The 16267-nt window shown below is 40.7% G+C and overlaps 1 protein-coding gene across 1 annotated transcript in view; it reads left to right on the top strand.

Annotated features, from left to right (window-relative positions):
• DCUN1D4 (defective in cullin neddylation 1 domain containing 4) overlaps positions 1-14161 on the top strand; it is a 34280-nt gene extending 20119 nt beyond the window's left edge. The window contains exons 7-11 of the mRNA XM_070757197.1: positions 3443-3534; positions 5670-5778; positions 8695-8799; positions 10700-10802; positions 10932-14161. Of these exons, the coding sequence (XP_070613298.1) occupies positions 3443-3534; positions 5670-5778; positions 8695-8799; positions 10700-10802; positions 10932-10987 (465 nt within the window). The 3' untranslated portion in view covers positions 10988-14161. The remainder of the gene's footprint in view (positions 1-3442; positions 3535-5669; positions 5779-8694; positions 8800-10699; positions 10803-10931) is intronic.
• Positions 14162-16267: the final 2106 nt, after the last annotated feature.

Raw genomic sequence — 16267 nt, 5'->3', positions numbered from 1 at the left:
GGCATTGCTTATGCAGGATGCCCTGCATTTTCTTTCAATATCTTTCAGTGAAAATTGGGGGCTTTGGGGTGAAGCTTCATTTTCACTATCCTACTGCGTTCCCCCCTGTCCGGGAAGTAGCCCTTGGACACACCTTAGTTTTGTTCTGCCGGCATGTTTCAACCGCCCGTAATTACAGGGTAATTAGTCCAGGAAGACACACACCACACGATAAAAGGAAAACCAAAAGGTTTTTATAAACAGAAAAACAGAAACAGCTCCCTTTTGAAATGTCAAAGGGATTTTCTGGTACACACAAGGCACAGGTTAAATGCAGTCCAATTGCTCACCCAATAACTGGGAAATTGAGTCCAATTCTAAAGTCCAGAGAGTCCACACACAATCTTGAACAGCACAAAAAACATGATCTTGACGAAACAATGAATCAGATAAACTGCCACAAGGCTAAACCGGCACGCTGTTCTTTTTATCTGTAGCACTAATTACAGCAGCCCCACCCAACCACAGGTGGCCTCATTTTCTCTTGTAATAATCCTTCAGTTGTTGTCTCCTATGCATCACTCTACGCATGCATGGATGTGTCATTAATTCTTGTTCAGAATCCAGGGATGATACAGATGATTGATCTCCTCCTGGGCTGTCTGCCAAACTCCCCTCTTCCCTGTCACTCACGCTTCCTTGGTCAGAGGAGGCTTCGTCGGCAGATTCCATCGGGAGCAAAACAGGCCTGTGGCATGTGGATGTTTCCCCAACATCCACCTGCACAAACCCTTGGGGCAGGAGCTGGGCCAGAGCTAACCACAACAAATTTTGGGGAAGGAAAATAGGGGGGAAAAATCTACCTACCAGGTATTCATCTGGCTAGTGTCCTTAGTCTGGTCAGTTTCAGCATATTATTTTATTCCTTGGTTAGGGCTGAAAAAAATCTTCGGAGAGAGTAGAAATTAAAACAAGCCTGCAAAGACTTGGGAGGTTTTTTTAGGACCTTGTTAGGGCTGAAAAAACCTTTTTCCAAGGGAGTAGAATGAAAAGGAGCTTCCAAGCCAGAACTGGGAAGATCATTAGCACCTCATTAGAGCTGAGTAAAAAAAACCTTCCAAAAAAGCTACATTTGGAGTTTAAGTCACATCCAAATTTTCAGCCTCTTTTGGGAGGGAGGTGCGTCTTATATTCTGAGAAATACGGTAGTTAAATTGCAAATGTGGATACTGCACGCAGATAGTTGGGGGAGAGTTTTGCGCACACGGAAGGTAACCCCATCCGCTAGCCACAGTTCACCACTATACCTAACTGAAGTCTTCAATGAAAAACACTGGAGCAGGCTTTCTTTTACTTTTCTTCTTTGCAAAATGTTTCTCTAAAGAAACTATCACAATACTATCATACGGTATTATTATTTCCACCACTGTAACCACCCACAAAGCACTAAACTCCACCAACTCACTATAACAAACCACCCAGCACAAACCACTGTATAACAAACCACACCCATGCAAGGGTGTTACTCTTAATATATAGATTACAGCCAATCAGGTTGCAGCACAATTAGCAAACCCATGATTACATGTTTGTTTGTTTGTTTGTTTTTTTAAATAAATTGTTATTGATTTTATAGGTTTACAAAAAACAAACATATAACAGTGCACAGTGCATGTGCCCATCACCAAACAACACACACACCCCGTCACCCCCACCACCCCTATAGAAGGATTCAAAGAATTTTAAGTTATTTATCTATCTATTGATCCTTGGCTCTATCTTGAACAATTTTTTACTAAAAGAGTGATTGTAATTTATTTTTCGTATTTACATCACAGATTCTACTTAACATATAATCTTTTACCTTGTTCCATCGCACCATCAGCTTCTCTAGTTTATTCTCATCAAAATTATTTAATCTTATTTCCATAATTTCAAAATGTATGTGATCCACCATGTACCAGTACCAATTCTGTAGTGTCCATTTTGTAGAGTCTTTCCATCCTAATACTATCACCGCTTGAGCACTTTCCAATGCTACAGTTTTAATTTCTTTAGATTCTCCTAGTTCCCTATATTTAATTAAGATTGCTGTTTCTTTTGTAATTATCCAATTAATGTTTAACATTTTATTAATTTCATTCTGGACTACCTTCCAGAATTTCTGTATTTCTGTGCATCCCCCCCCCCCCCCCCATGATTACATGTTGATTATGGCCTACATCAGCCTTTCCTATGGTTATGAACAGTGAAGGGCTACCAAAGTTTTACTGCCACACTGTGGGCATGGCTTATGCAGAAGACCCTTCATTTTCTTGCAACATCTTTCAGTGCAAATTGGGTGCTCTGGGGTGGAGCTCCATTTTCGCTATCCCACTGCGTTCCCCCCCCCCCCAGTCCGGGCAGTAGCCCACCCCTGGTTGCAAACCATTTAATTGCATTGTAATATTACCGCCAAAAATAAACTTATTTCTGACACAGCATATAACTTCCATTTGTGATTAGATAATTGTAGCAAATGGCTCCATATGCCCATGCATGCAGGATGTATGTTACAGTCCACAAATGTATACTTCTATAGCATATATACAAAGTATACATGCAGAAACGGTGTTGACTTGCATTTGGATGACATAGTTACAAATTTGCTCTGGTAACAAGCTATCACAAGAAAACCACTTTTTCACCTACTAATGAAATGGATCATTGGGCATATGTGGGGCAGATGCATTTACTGTTTGACTGTTTTACTCTAATCATGATAAGAAAATGATTTGATATTTTATGTTTTTGCTGAACAGAGGAAATAAATTTCCAGCAGTCATCTTTCCTTTTCGTAGTTCAGATATTTTTATCTTTCCACTCATCCCTTGAATGCCAGCACTGGGAATATCCCCTGCACTTGTTCAAGGTCTACAGTGGTACTTCTACTTACGAACTTAATTCGTTCCGTGACCAGGTTCTTAAGTAGAAAAGTTTGTAAGAAGAAGCAATTTTTCCCATAGGAATCAATGTAAAGGCAAATAATGTGTGCGATTGGGGAAACCACAGGGAGGGTGGAGGCCCTGTTTCCTCCCAGGAGATTCCTAGAGAGGCCCCACAGAGGGTTCTCCCCACCTTTTCTGGCCCTGTTTCCTCCCAGGGGATTCCTAGAGAGGCCCCACAGAGGCTTCTCCCAGCCTCTTCCGGTTACAGTTTCGGAAGCTCAGGTTTGTAAGTGGAAAATGGTTCTTGAGAAGAGGCAAAAAAATCTTGAACACTCGGTTCTTATCTAGAAAAGTTTATAAATAGAGGTGTTCTTAGGTAGAGGCATCACTGTAGAAAAAAATGGAGCTGTGTATCCCTTCTGCCTTATTGCTGGTTGTCAATATAAGGCTTTGAAAATGAGATGCATTTAGAAAAGCACTGAAGAAATAAAAATTCTTATGTAAACTTTTGGATCTTTTGTTTATTTTTAAACCAGGTAGCCATGCTTGTGTTGGCTTGGAAATTGGATGCTCAGAACATGGGCTATTTTACATTGCAAGAATGGCTAAAAGGAATGACATCCCTACAGTAAGTATTACAGTATTTCTATTAACAAATGTGAAATAGCTCTAGTAGCGACCATTGTCCTCTTGTAGAGTTGTTCTTAAATGTTTATATATATCAGAGGTCTCCAAACCTGGCAAGTTTAAGACTTATGGACTTCAATTCCCAGAATTCTCCAGCCAGCTATGCACACTGGATAATTCTGGGAGTTGAAATCCACAAGTCTTAAAGTTGCCAAGTTTGGGGACCACTGATATAAAGTAAAAAAACCCCAACCCTATACTGTGTTATCCAATAATTTTGTAAAGATGCATGTAACATCTAGGAGCTGGGGTGCCGTGATTAGAATGCAGTTGGAACTGCAGGCCAACTCTGCCCACTGCCAGGGGTTCTATCCTAACTGGCTCAAGGTTGACTCGGCCTTCCATCCTTCCGAGATCGGGTAAAATGAGGACCCAGATTGTTGTGAGCAATAAGTTGACTCTCTAAACCACTGAGAGGGCTATAAAGGACTATGAAGCAGTATATAAGTCTAAGTACTATTGTTATCTTTTTCTGAATATTTATTTACGTGGTTTTATTTACTGTTCGTTCCATAAGACTTGAGGCAGATGACAAAGAATACAAGAAATATATTATATAATATATTTTAAATTATATTATATTATATAAAATATAATATAATTTTATATTCAATAAAATTGGGAGCATTCAGTATTTAAAAGCCTATCTTAACAGGAATACTTTGGGGCCTAAAACATTGTGGAACAACTGGTTTTTAAGCATTTCCAATTGTAATCAGAATCTCAAGAATAGCCATCACCATCCCCCGTCCCTGGCCCACTTGCTACTCATCTCAATTACACTCACTTACTGTATGTTTCATGGGACATGGTGCCTCAGTGGCCGATCAGAAAGGCCGGCAGTTCAGCAGTTCGAATCCCTAGTGCCGCATAACGGGGTGAGCTCCTGTTACTTGTCCCAGCTTCTGCCAACCTAGCAGTTCGAAAGCATGTAAAAATGCAAATAGAAAAATAGGGACCACCTTTGGTGGGAAGGAAACACTGTTCCGTGGGCCTTCGGCATTTAGTCATGACGGCCATATGGCGACGGAGATGTCTTTGGACAACACTGGCTCTGGCTTTGAAACGGAGATGAGTACCGCCCCCTAGAGTCATGACTGGCTAGAATGTGTGTGCTGCATATTACGTACACTAGTGATAGTGAACCTGTGGCATGGATGCCACAGGTGGCATGCAGAGCCATATCTGCTGGCACACGAGCTGTTGCCCTAGCTCAGCTGCAACGTGCATGTGTTTGCCAGCGAGCTGATTTTTGGCTTGCATAGAAGATCTGGGAGGGTGTTTTTCACCTTCAGACAGCCTCCGGGGGAATAGGGGAGGGTATTTTTAACCTCTCCCAGCTCCAGGGAAGCCTTTGATGCCTGCAGAGGACAAAACACGAGCCTACTGGGCCCACCAGAAGTTGGGAAACAGGCCATTTCCGGCCTCCAGAGGGCTCCAGGGTGTGTGTGTGTGAGAGAGCTGTTTTCACCCTCCCCAAGCATTGAATTATGGGTGTGGGTACTTGCGCATGTGCGATAGCTTACACACATGCTTTTTCAGCACCGAAGCAAAAAAAAAAGTTCACCATCACCGGTATACACTATCTGCTTCCAGAACTTATACCAGCTAATGATGACTCTTTACCCTGAAATTCTCCCATTCTATCCCAAGAAATGGGGGTTGAAGCCTCTCCCCTGCTGGAGGAAGCAATTTACTATGCCCTGCATGTCGTAGGAGACTGCCCTAGACTAGGGGTAGACAAACCTGGCTCTTCTGTGACTTGTGGACTTCAACTCCCAGAATTCCCGAGCCAATCATGCTAGCTCAGGAATTCTGGGAGTTGAAGTCCACATGTTATAGAAGAGCCAAGTTTGCCTACCCCTGCCCTAGACCTTCCTCTTATGTGTGCAGTAGATGGGTTTCTCTCACATGCTAAGTGAAGAAAGGCTGCTGTGCATTGTAATTTCTTGGGGGTTGTTTTGGAAGAAAGGAGACCTTTTTAAAAACAAGGGATTTACCACTTGTAGGGTGATTTTGCAGCATTCTGCCTCCTAACGTTTAAATCACTACTCATGACAATTATTAATTTTACAGGTGTGACACAACAGAGAAGCTAAGAAATTCTTTGGATTACTTGAGATCTTTATTAAACGAGCCTATGAATTTTAAGCTTATTTATAGATATGCGTTTGACTTCGCACGTGTAAGTAGCCTGAAATTCTGTTCAATCTTTCAGTAAATCCTGGCTAGAATGAGAAAGCCACATGGGGTGCTTTATTTACTCTCCAAATTTTTTACATTAGAAGAAATACCCTTGATTGGAAATCGAGGGAAGAAATTAACTTGCTTACTTGAAGGGCAAAATACATTAAATTCTAGTTTGAAGCATGTAGTGAGGGGAACCCAAGTATTGGTTCCACCTCTGTTTCTGACCCATTTGCAGAACATCAGGATTTGCAAAATACAGTGATACCTTGTCTTACAAACTTAATTGGTTCCGGGACGAGGTTCTTAAGGTGAAAAGTTTGTAAGATGAAACAGTGTTTCCCATAGGAATCAATGGAAAAGCAATGAATGTGTACAAGCCCAAAATTCACCCCTTTTGCCAGCCGAAGCGCCCGTTTTTGCACTGCTGGGATTCCCCTGAGGCTCCCCTCCATGGGAAACCCCACCTCCAGACTTCTGTGTTTTTGCGATGCTGCAGGGGAATCACAGCAGGGGAAGCCCAGCATCGCAAAAACGAGCGCTTCGCTGGCAACGGAAGTTTGGAGATGGGGTTTCCCAGTGAAGGGAGCATCAGTGAAATCGCAGCATTGCAAAAACACTGAAGTCCTCGAAACCCCACCTCCGGACCTCTGTGTTTTTGCGATGCTGCGATTTCACTGAGGCTCCCCTCGCTGGGAAACCCCACCTCCGGACTTCTGTTGCCAGCGAAGTGTCTGTTTTTGCGCTGATGGATTCCCCTGCAACATCACAAAACCACGGAAGTCCGGAGGTGGAGTTTCCCATGGAGGGGAGCCTCAGAGGAATCCCAGCAGTGCAAAAACGGGCGCTTTGCTGGCAACGGAAGTCCAGAGGCGGGGCATCCCAGTGGCGGCGATGGATTTGTAAGGTGAAAATAGTTTGTAAGAAGAGGCAAAAAAATCTTAAAGCCCAGGTTTGTATCTCGAAAAGTTTGTATGACAAGGCGTTTGTAAGACGAGGTATCACTGTACAACCTGTCCAAACCATGCATGGTGTTCCAGAATCTTCCCTTACCAAAATTATATTTTTTAAAAATCATATTAATACCATTCTACCCACGTTTTTATGCCCTCAAACCAATCTCGTATGTCATGAAGTGAGGTTATTTTGAAACATTTTCATATCTTCAATATTTAATGGGACAGGAAGGGAAGTATTAAATATGAGGGAAATTGCCCTGTGATGAGTTAAATGAAAATTAAAATACTAAAGTGTTAATCTTTTAAACGCTTTCTCTTGGCTCTTCCTGCTTCTGAGATTGTGGAGTCCAGGAGAGGCCTTCGGTCTAAAACATTATATATCCTTGGTCTTTGAAGTAGTTTATTGTAACAATAAAAAGTCACTATTCCTTTGTATTATCTTAATCACAGAAGGGAATTGTATAATTCATGCAGATAGGAATACAGTGGTACCTCTACATAAGAACGACTTTACTTCCAAACTTTTCTAGATAAGAACCGGGTGTTCAATATTTTTTTTGCTTCTTCTCAAGAACCATTTTCCACTTACAAACCCGAGCCTCCGAAACTGTAACCGGAAAAGGCAGGGAGGAGCCTCCATGGGGCCTCTCTGGGAATCTCCTGGGAGGAAACAGGGCAGGAAAAGGTGGGGAGAAGCCTCCGTGGGGCCTCTCCAGGAATCTCCTGGGAGGAAACGGCTGGAAAAGGCGGGGAGAAGCCTCCGTGGGGCCTCTCTAGGAATCTCCTGGGAGGAAACAGGGCTGGAAAAGGTGGAGAGAAGCCTCCGTGGGGCCTCTCTAGGAATCCCCTGGGAGGAAATAGGGCTGGAAAAGGTACCACTGTATGTCTCTTAACACGTGAAGAGGTCACTTCCTGGAATTGGAAGTATGTCTTTATAGTGAAGATAATATTAAATACTTTAACAAAACTCTAGAGAGAGTACAGAGAAGAGTAACAAAGATGGCAAAGGATTTAGAGCAGTGTTGGCGAACATTTTAGGTACTGGTTGCCAAAATGAAAATGTGCGCATGAGTGCTGGAAACCAGAAGAGGACCTGCCTGATGCGCATGTGTGAGCTGGGAAGATGATCTTCCAGTTTTCAGCACACATGGTCTTCATGCTCATGTGCATCAGAAACCGGAAGACCAGGTGGCTGGCGCCCATGTGTGTGCTGGAAATGGAAAGATCATCTTCCCTGCACACGCATGCGCGCCGTGCGACTGCTTTTCCAGGTCCCGTGCATGTGAAGACTAACTGGCCAGCACACTGGAATCTGGAAGAGCGATGGGCAATGGCTCCTGTGCTTAGACAGATGGCTCTGCAGGCCATTTCCAGCACGTGTGCCATATATTTGTCATCACAGGTCTAGAGTAGGGGTAGGCAAAGTTGGCTCTTCTATGACTTGTGGACTTCAACTCCCAGAATTCCTGAGCCGATCATGCTAGCTTGGAAATTCTGGGAGTTGAAGTCCATATGTTTTAGAAGAGCCAACTTGCCTACCCCTGCTCTAGTGTTTAACCAGTATCATTAATGTTTAAGGGGACTAGGTATGCCTAATCTATTAAAGAGAATAATTAGGTAGCTGTCTTCTGGTATTTGAGGATCTATCGCAGGAAGGAGAGGGTCAACTTATTCTCCAAAAGTACCAGATTGCAGGACAAGAAGCAATGGATGGAAATTTGTTAAAGAGAGATCTGGAACAAAGGAGGAATTTCCCGAGGTAAGAACAATTAATAAAAATCTTTAGGAAGTCTAACTTGACTTCACATCCGTTGATGGAAAAAAAAAAAAAAGGAATGCTAGATAAAGATAAGAGCTGGATTATACTTTTTTGAGGAATAAATTGATGTGGGTCTTAGCTCAACTAAGCAATATAACAAGTTTTTGGGTTTTTTGTTTTTGGTTCCTTCTAACAGGAAAAAGATCAGCGAAGCCTAGATATGAATACTGCCAAGTGTATGCTAGGACTCCTCTTAGGAAAAACATGGCCACTCTTTCCAGTATTTCATCAGTTCTTAGAGGTACAAGTAGAAAATAACTTTTTTTTGCTTGTTTTTAAATGCAGTATTAAAATTAAAATTGAGAATTGGCAAGGAATTAATTGAAAATATTGCTACCTAATAATTATATTTACAATTACAATTAACACAAATACTTATACAGTATATAAATATAATTTATTTTTTGCTTGGAATTTTTGCTTGGAGTAATGTCCGTTAACTCGAGGTTTGCGTCTTAAATTGTATTTTTATTGCAATGATGTCTTTTACATCAGTTAGGTAATTATGCAAAGGTAGTAGATTTATAAATGATGGACATCTGGATCTAACAGATGCTCCATTCTCTAAAGCAGGGGTGTCAAACTCATGGTGTCATGGCAATGGGGTGACATGTTGCTACTTTCCCCCTCCCTGTGCTAAATTGGGTGTGGGCATGACCAGTGCTTGATGCATCTGTCCATGGGTTTGACAGCCCTGCTCTAAAGTGATCCATTATAGCAGTGCTTCTCAAATAGTGGGGTAGGCCCCTCCTGGGGGAGGGGGCACAGAGCAATGCCAGGGGGGCGTGACCCCAGGGAACATGCTTTATTTTGCCGCAGGGAGTAGGGTTTTTTTGCACCGAACAATAGCACACAGCACAGAGCAGGAGATATGAAGTGCAGATAACAAACCCTTAGGAGACACCATGGAAAAATATTTAACAGGGATGAAAAGAAAGGAGGGGAGGGACAGAGATAATGAGATAAACGTAGGTCTCCCGAAAGCTAAGACGAGGAAATACGATGAAGCGTCTGTAGCGCTTGGCTTCACCATGATTATAGTTGGAAACGAGGAAAGACTGGTACGTTTACTGTGTCTAAAAATGTTGGCAGTGGACAGCATGAAGTCAAATAAATTAAGGCGTCCCTTAAACTCAGTACACCCCAATCACGCTGATAAGCCGCTTGGTTTTTTTCAGCAAAAAATGTGCCGAATATTGCAAATAATTTGGCGGAGATTTGGGCAGGTGCGAAATGTTTACTACTTGGGGGTGGGGGGAAGAGTAACAAAGAAGCACTGCATTATAATGAGGCTGATACGGAAAGTATCTATTTGTGATTTCTGAAAAGAAGAACAGGCAACAGTATTTTGCAGGCTTGCTTACTGTAAAAAGAGGCAAAGATTCCTTTAAAATTCCCTGTGCAATGTATCCCAGAAAAATGGGATTTTTGATTATTTATTAATTGGATTTCTATGCGGCCCCTCTCCGAGGATTCGGGGCGGCTCACAACATATAACACACAGAATACAAAGTCTAGGATACCTTCCTTTCATCTGGTTTTGTCTTGTTTTGGGGGGAAGATAATTTCTGTTGTGCTTACTATATTATAGAACAGTGATGGCGAACCAATGGCACGGGTGCCACAAGTGGCACGCGGAGCCATATCTGCTGGCACACAAGCTGTTGCCCTAGCTCAGCTTCAAGTACATGTTTATGCCGGCCAGCTGATCTTTGGCTCGCACAAAGGCTTTGGTAGGGCATTTTTGGCTTCCAGAGAGCCTCCAGGGGGATGGGGGAGGGCGTTTTTACCTTCCCTCGGCTCCAGTGAAAGCTTTGGAGCCCGAGGAGGGAAGAACATGACCCTACTGGTCCCACCAGAAGTTGGGAAACAGGCCGTTTCCAGCCTCCAGAGGGCCTCTCGTGGGTGGCAGAAGCAGTTTTCGCCCTCCCCAGGCATTGAACTATGAGTATGGGCACTCGCGCATGTGCAATAGTGTGCGCTCACGCTCTTTCGGCAGCCGAGGAAAAAAAGGTTCGCCATCACTGTTATAGAATATCACACCTTCTATTACATTTGCAGAATTAGCTTTTGCATTTTTTTGTTCCCAGCGACTTTGTTCAAAAGGCATTTTGAATAACTGCTATTTTTGTTTTAAGTAGCAATCTAAGTACAAAGTTATCAACAAGGACCAATGGTGCAATGTTCTGGAATTCAGCAGATCCATTAATCTCGACCTCAGCAATTATGACGAAGACGGAGCATGTACGTATATACAATCAGGAAAGACAAAGAATCATTTCACATCGTATCTGTGATCTCTCTGTGCCTTTTTGTGTTTCTGTAATATATATATATATATATTTTACAAAAATGTTTCCTTCTTTCTTTAAGGGCCAGTGTTGCTGGATGAATTTGTGGAGTGGTATAAAGAGAAACAAATGACATAGGAATTTTAACTATGCACAGCTGCTCAAGAGCCTTTGTTACTACAGTTAATGTCAACCATTAGCCATAAACTTCTCTTTGTATATAAAGCGCATGCAGCTTTTCCTGCACTGTATCCCATTTTCAGGGATTTTTTGGGGGTGTTTGCTGTTTAACAGGCCAGCTCTGCTTGCTGTGTACCATTGTTCTCTCTCTCTCCAGAAGGCTGCTTTGCATTTTGTCTCAACACTACAGATGGTGAACCTGCCAGCATCCTCACTGTGACTAATGTGAATATTGCTGTCTAAACTTTGTATATGTGTATAAAAAAAAAAGAGCTTCATTGAGGAATGATTTCAGCAGGAAAGGTATTATAAAAAATAATGTCGCATTCAAGTAACCATGTAACTTAATTTTTAATTGACTTGGTCTCAGGCATAGCATTTCAGGGAAAGTGATGGTGGGGGAGGGAGGGGGTTTGCCTAGGTAGAACTATTGCTACTTTAGTAATAGTTATTTTAGGATGCCAGTTTTTAAAGGAAAATCTTGCGGCATGGTTTCCTTGCCCGTGCCCAACTCCGTTCTTATTTAATCAGCACATTATTGGTACCGTTTTAATTGAAACGCTTACATTGTTATAGCTTGAACAGAGTTGCACATGCCACAGTAACTTCCACTGGGTGATAATGATGATTTTTAAATAATCAGATGCTGTAGTTTGCTGAGAGGTACAGGTGATCAAATTAAACACCTGATTAAAAAGGGTTTTAGACTTGTAATGTGGCATATTCTTTTATTTTACTGATGCAGAGTGTTTTTGATGATCTGGATAAAGTCAGAATGAAATCCTGTTTCAAAACACAGTCTAAATGTATGAATGTATTTCAGAGACAGGAATCGAAGCTTAGCCAGAAAACTCGTTACATTTATGTTCCAGGGATTGCATTTCCTGGCAAAATGCCGAGTGACCTCTACTCTAATCAAGCCGCATCATTATTTATTTGGAATCATTTCGTAGACGAACGAAGTAACTTCGTGTATCACATTTTCATCAATACGGTTCAATGCACATTTCTATAATTTTTCTTTTACTAAGGTAGCTTATAGACTTATTGAAAATGCATTCAAAAATCCATTGGTCTTTGTTCAATTGACCAAGAATTAATTATGAAATTTGCAATAAAACATAAACTTGCCTTTTTTTTTCTTTTACAGAAAGTTAAAGCTACATGAACATTCAGATTTTAGGAAAATGAATTAGCAATAGCATTTAGACTTATATACCGCTTCATAGTGCTTTACAGCCTTCTCTAAGTGGTGTACAGAGTCAGCATATTGCCCCCAACAATTTGGGTCTTCATTTTACCCACCTTGGAAGGATGGAAGGCTGACTCAACCTTGAGCCTGGTGAGATTTGAAGTGCCAGAAGTAGCCGGCAGTACTGCACTCTAACCAGTGTGCACCGCCGTGGCTCATCCAAATGAAGCTTCGATAACAAATTAGTACACACCACTTATTTTTATTTGCAAAGTACTTCAGGTACTTGTAAATAAAAAACCCCTATGTATATCATAAACACACACAGCTTCTTTAGGATTGGATACTTTTAAAGAAGTAAAATAAGACGTATAAAGGACTGAAATCTAAAGAGATCCACATGCAAATCTGAATTCTGCCCAGAACAGAATGGCATTTTTTTGATGCCTTCATGAGATTCAGAAGGCTTAGAAGCCGGCATGAATAGGGCAGAATTACACAAGCAATTGACCAGGTAGTAAGACTGGAAATGCAGTCTTAAATGCACTTAAACACAGTTACAGTACTTAGATGGACTTCTCACAGGCTATCACTTCTGTTGTCCATTTCCCCTCCAAAAGTAGAGCTGGAAGTTGGCTTTCTAGTTCTCTTTAGCGGATTCCTGTTGAGAACAGGCAGGTAATATCATGAGCCAGTTCTTGGTCCCTCCTGACCTATGTTATTATTTACTATAGCCATAGTCAAACCCTGGTAACTGTCCACCTGGGAAGATACAAATACTAGATTACAGGCTACTTTTGTTGAGACATAAAAGGACTTTCAGTAACAAAGGTAACAGCCAAAGAACTTTATGAGATCTAGTTTTGATGAAAAGAATAAGGTGAACAAATGTGTGTCTAGTTCATTCTTAGGACTGATTCTCACTTTTTCTATTCACATGAATATTAGTAAACAAAGCAAAAACACTCAATCAAGTGGTAGAGAGCAAGAGAGGACACGTGTCAAAATTGTACTGTCTTCCATTTAAAAATAAAGTATCAATTGGGGTCACTTAAATAATGGCCAAAGGGTAGAAACTGCAGTCTGTTTTCCTTTGTCCATGTCAGGCCTCTTCTGTTTATCTGTTTATGGCTTCTATCACAAAGTTGATCCAGAGACTTGTGTCTCCTACGTTTTGCTCTCAACAATCACACACACAAACAGAATTGGCCTTGCCTGTAAAAGCAGGCTCATCTAAAACATAATTATTAAGGACACTTGGCTCACAACTTTTGTGATATACAAAGGAAAATGAGAAAGGTCCACTTTGGGTCAGAATTGTATTTTTTGAAATTCTGACCTCCCTAGTTAACCAGTCACATTCAGAATGGCCCTGATTCCTTGGGGGGAAATGGCATTTTCTGGAAAACCTATGCTGTCCGAGTAAAGTTAATCAAAGTTGTTCGTTTTTCATACCTTTTGGCATCTTTTAAAATTGTATGATTTTGTTGTTGTTAAAGGGGGAAAAGACCGTTAAAGCTGAAAATACCTTTTCTACAGAAATGCTAGGAAGATGCGTGTGCATTATTCTAATGTGAAATTCTTACATGATAAGCTTTTTAAATGACCAAGTGAATAAGCATATATGAATGGTCGAATGGCCCATAGTAAGACTGTCAATATATTGTCCAGTACCAAAGACTGATGAATCTTTTATGCCTTTCAGAATCAGAAATGGTATCAATTCTAATACCTAGTATTATTTTTACCATTTTCTTTTTGGGGTTGGGGTCAGATAAAATTCAAATTGAATACTGAAAATGTAACCATCTGAAAAAAAAATTGGTTTGTAGAAAACCAAATGATCTGTGCTTTTTGTAAATGTGAGGAACAAAATTGTGAAAGCGTTCCATAAATTTACTATAGTATAAATTTACATAAAGCATTTAATTAAACGTGAATAGTTTCCTGCTTTCCTTTTTATTAAACAACTCATATCAGTCTCATGCGGAGACTTTACAGATACATTTGACTACATAAACACATTATCGCTTTAATTCTCTGCTTGTAGTAATTTTTTCCTACTCTCTAAGTATTGGCAATGTTTTCTCCCTTATCGCTTTTAGAGAAACCAGCGTATAATAATGTTTAATTCATAACGGGAGAACTTCTAACAATACTTAAATATTTGGTAATATTTTAATTACCAATAATTAAGTGCTTCATAATCAATCATTAAGATTTGGTTTGTGCCTGAGTAAATGGCAAGTGTTAAATACCTACTGATAGCCTTAAACTTTATCCTTCTCATATGGTTGTGTAAATGCATAAGGTTACTTCACTGATTTACACTGACTTTCTGGGAAACAAAACAAAACAAAAAGTGTTCTGTTGTGACAGAAACAGTTTACTTGCTTTTGTGTCTTTAAAGTTTCATATGGCATACCTGAAGTGCATGGACTTGGGCTTACTGCAGTTGTATCACCTTGGAATTTGGAGTTACGTATAAATCATTATCTCAGTATTAAAAACCCAATTCAGTCTCAATAACATGCATTAAAAGAATAAAAATTCTTTTTTTGAAACCTGGCAACTACAGTGGTACCTCATCATACGAACTCAATTGGTTCCAGGAGGAGGTTCGTAAGGTGAAAAGTTCGTAAGATGAAACAATGTTTCCCATAGGAATCAATGTAAAAGCAAATAATGTGTGCAAATCCTTCAGGAAAATCCCAAACTTTAGAAGGGAGGCGAACAGAGGGCAGGGAGGAGCAGCTAAAGGGGGCGGGTGGAAGAAGCAAGGCTAGGCTAAAGGGTAAGTGGGAAGGAAGAAAGGCAAGGGGGGCGCCCCTCCATTTTCTTTCTTCAAAAGACACCGTTTCAGTTCCTTTGCAAGCACGTTGTTCTCTGCAAAATTTTTCCTCCCCCAAGCTGCCCCTCCCTCCTCCCTTTTCTTTCTTAAAAAGATACCCTTTCAGTTCCTTTGCAAGCACCTTGTTCTTTGCAAAATTTTCCTCCCCCAAGCTGCCCCTCCCTCCTCCCTTTTCTTTCTTAAAAAGACACCCTTTCAGTTCCTTTGCAAGCACGTTGTTCTCTGCAAAATGTTTCCTACTCCAAGCAGCCCCTCCCTTTTCTTTCTTCAAAAAAGGGGGGAAAAAGAAACCCCTTCATCCCAGCAGCAGCTGCTTGGGTTCCTAAGGTGAAAATAGTTCGGAAGAAGAGGCAAAAAAATCTTAAACACCGGGTTCGTATCTTGAAAAGTTCGTTAGAAGAGGCGTTCGTAAGATGAGGTACCGCTGTATAAAGTCCTGATATGTGGACTTCAGTTCCCAGAATTCCCCAGCCACTTCCAGGAGCTGAAGGCCACATGCATCTTAAACCTTCCAAGTTTGAAAAAAAAAAATATTGCTCGAGTCTAGAGGTATGTGTTTTGTGCCTAGAGCTGTCTATGCCAGCCCATTTTGCCCAAGGGGAGAGCAGAAAATGGTCATTCCCAAAATACCTATATGGGATGTTATTTGTTCTAATTTGAAGATCACGAGTTAAGTCTATGTTCCCAAGGCTTCTGATTCATGCTGAGTAATGTTTCATTATTAAACAGGACATGGGCAGTTGGAAGAAAGAATCATTTTAGAGCTATGTACATCTCCTTGTACCACAACATTGGGGACAATTCAGAATTCAGAAGCAAAACCAGATCAATTTATATTGTTTATTTAAATTGACATTTTACAAATACACACGAAGACGTCCTTTGGCACTTTGAAATCAAACTTCGTAGTGACATGATAAAATCTAAGGCATAAATGCAGTCTTTAAAAACCCTGCTTTAAAACATACAGAATGTAGCACAAATACTCCATTTTATATAAATTATTAGTAGCAAACCTCAAATAAGAACAGCACCGTAGTAGAAAAATAAATTGGTAAGTGATGATCATTCAGTTTACCGTAATTTTAACTGAATATTATTTATTAAATACCATTAATATTGAAGAAGATTCTGAATTTAGTTCTGTTATCTATTATGTGCCTGTAGACAATTTGAATAATAAGTCCCAAAGCTT

The sequence above is a fragment of the Erythrolamprus reginae genome, chromosome 7, assembly GCF_031021105.1.
Source record: "Erythrolamprus reginae isolate rEryReg1 chromosome 7, rEryReg1.hap1, whole genome shotgun sequence".
In the NCBI taxonomy this organism is placed as follows: Eukaryota; Metazoa; Chordata; class Lepidosauria; order Squamata; family Dipsadidae; genus Erythrolamprus; species Erythrolamprus reginae.
Note: the sequence above shows the minus strand (reverse complement) of the source record. Positions and strands in the feature narration are given on the sequence as shown.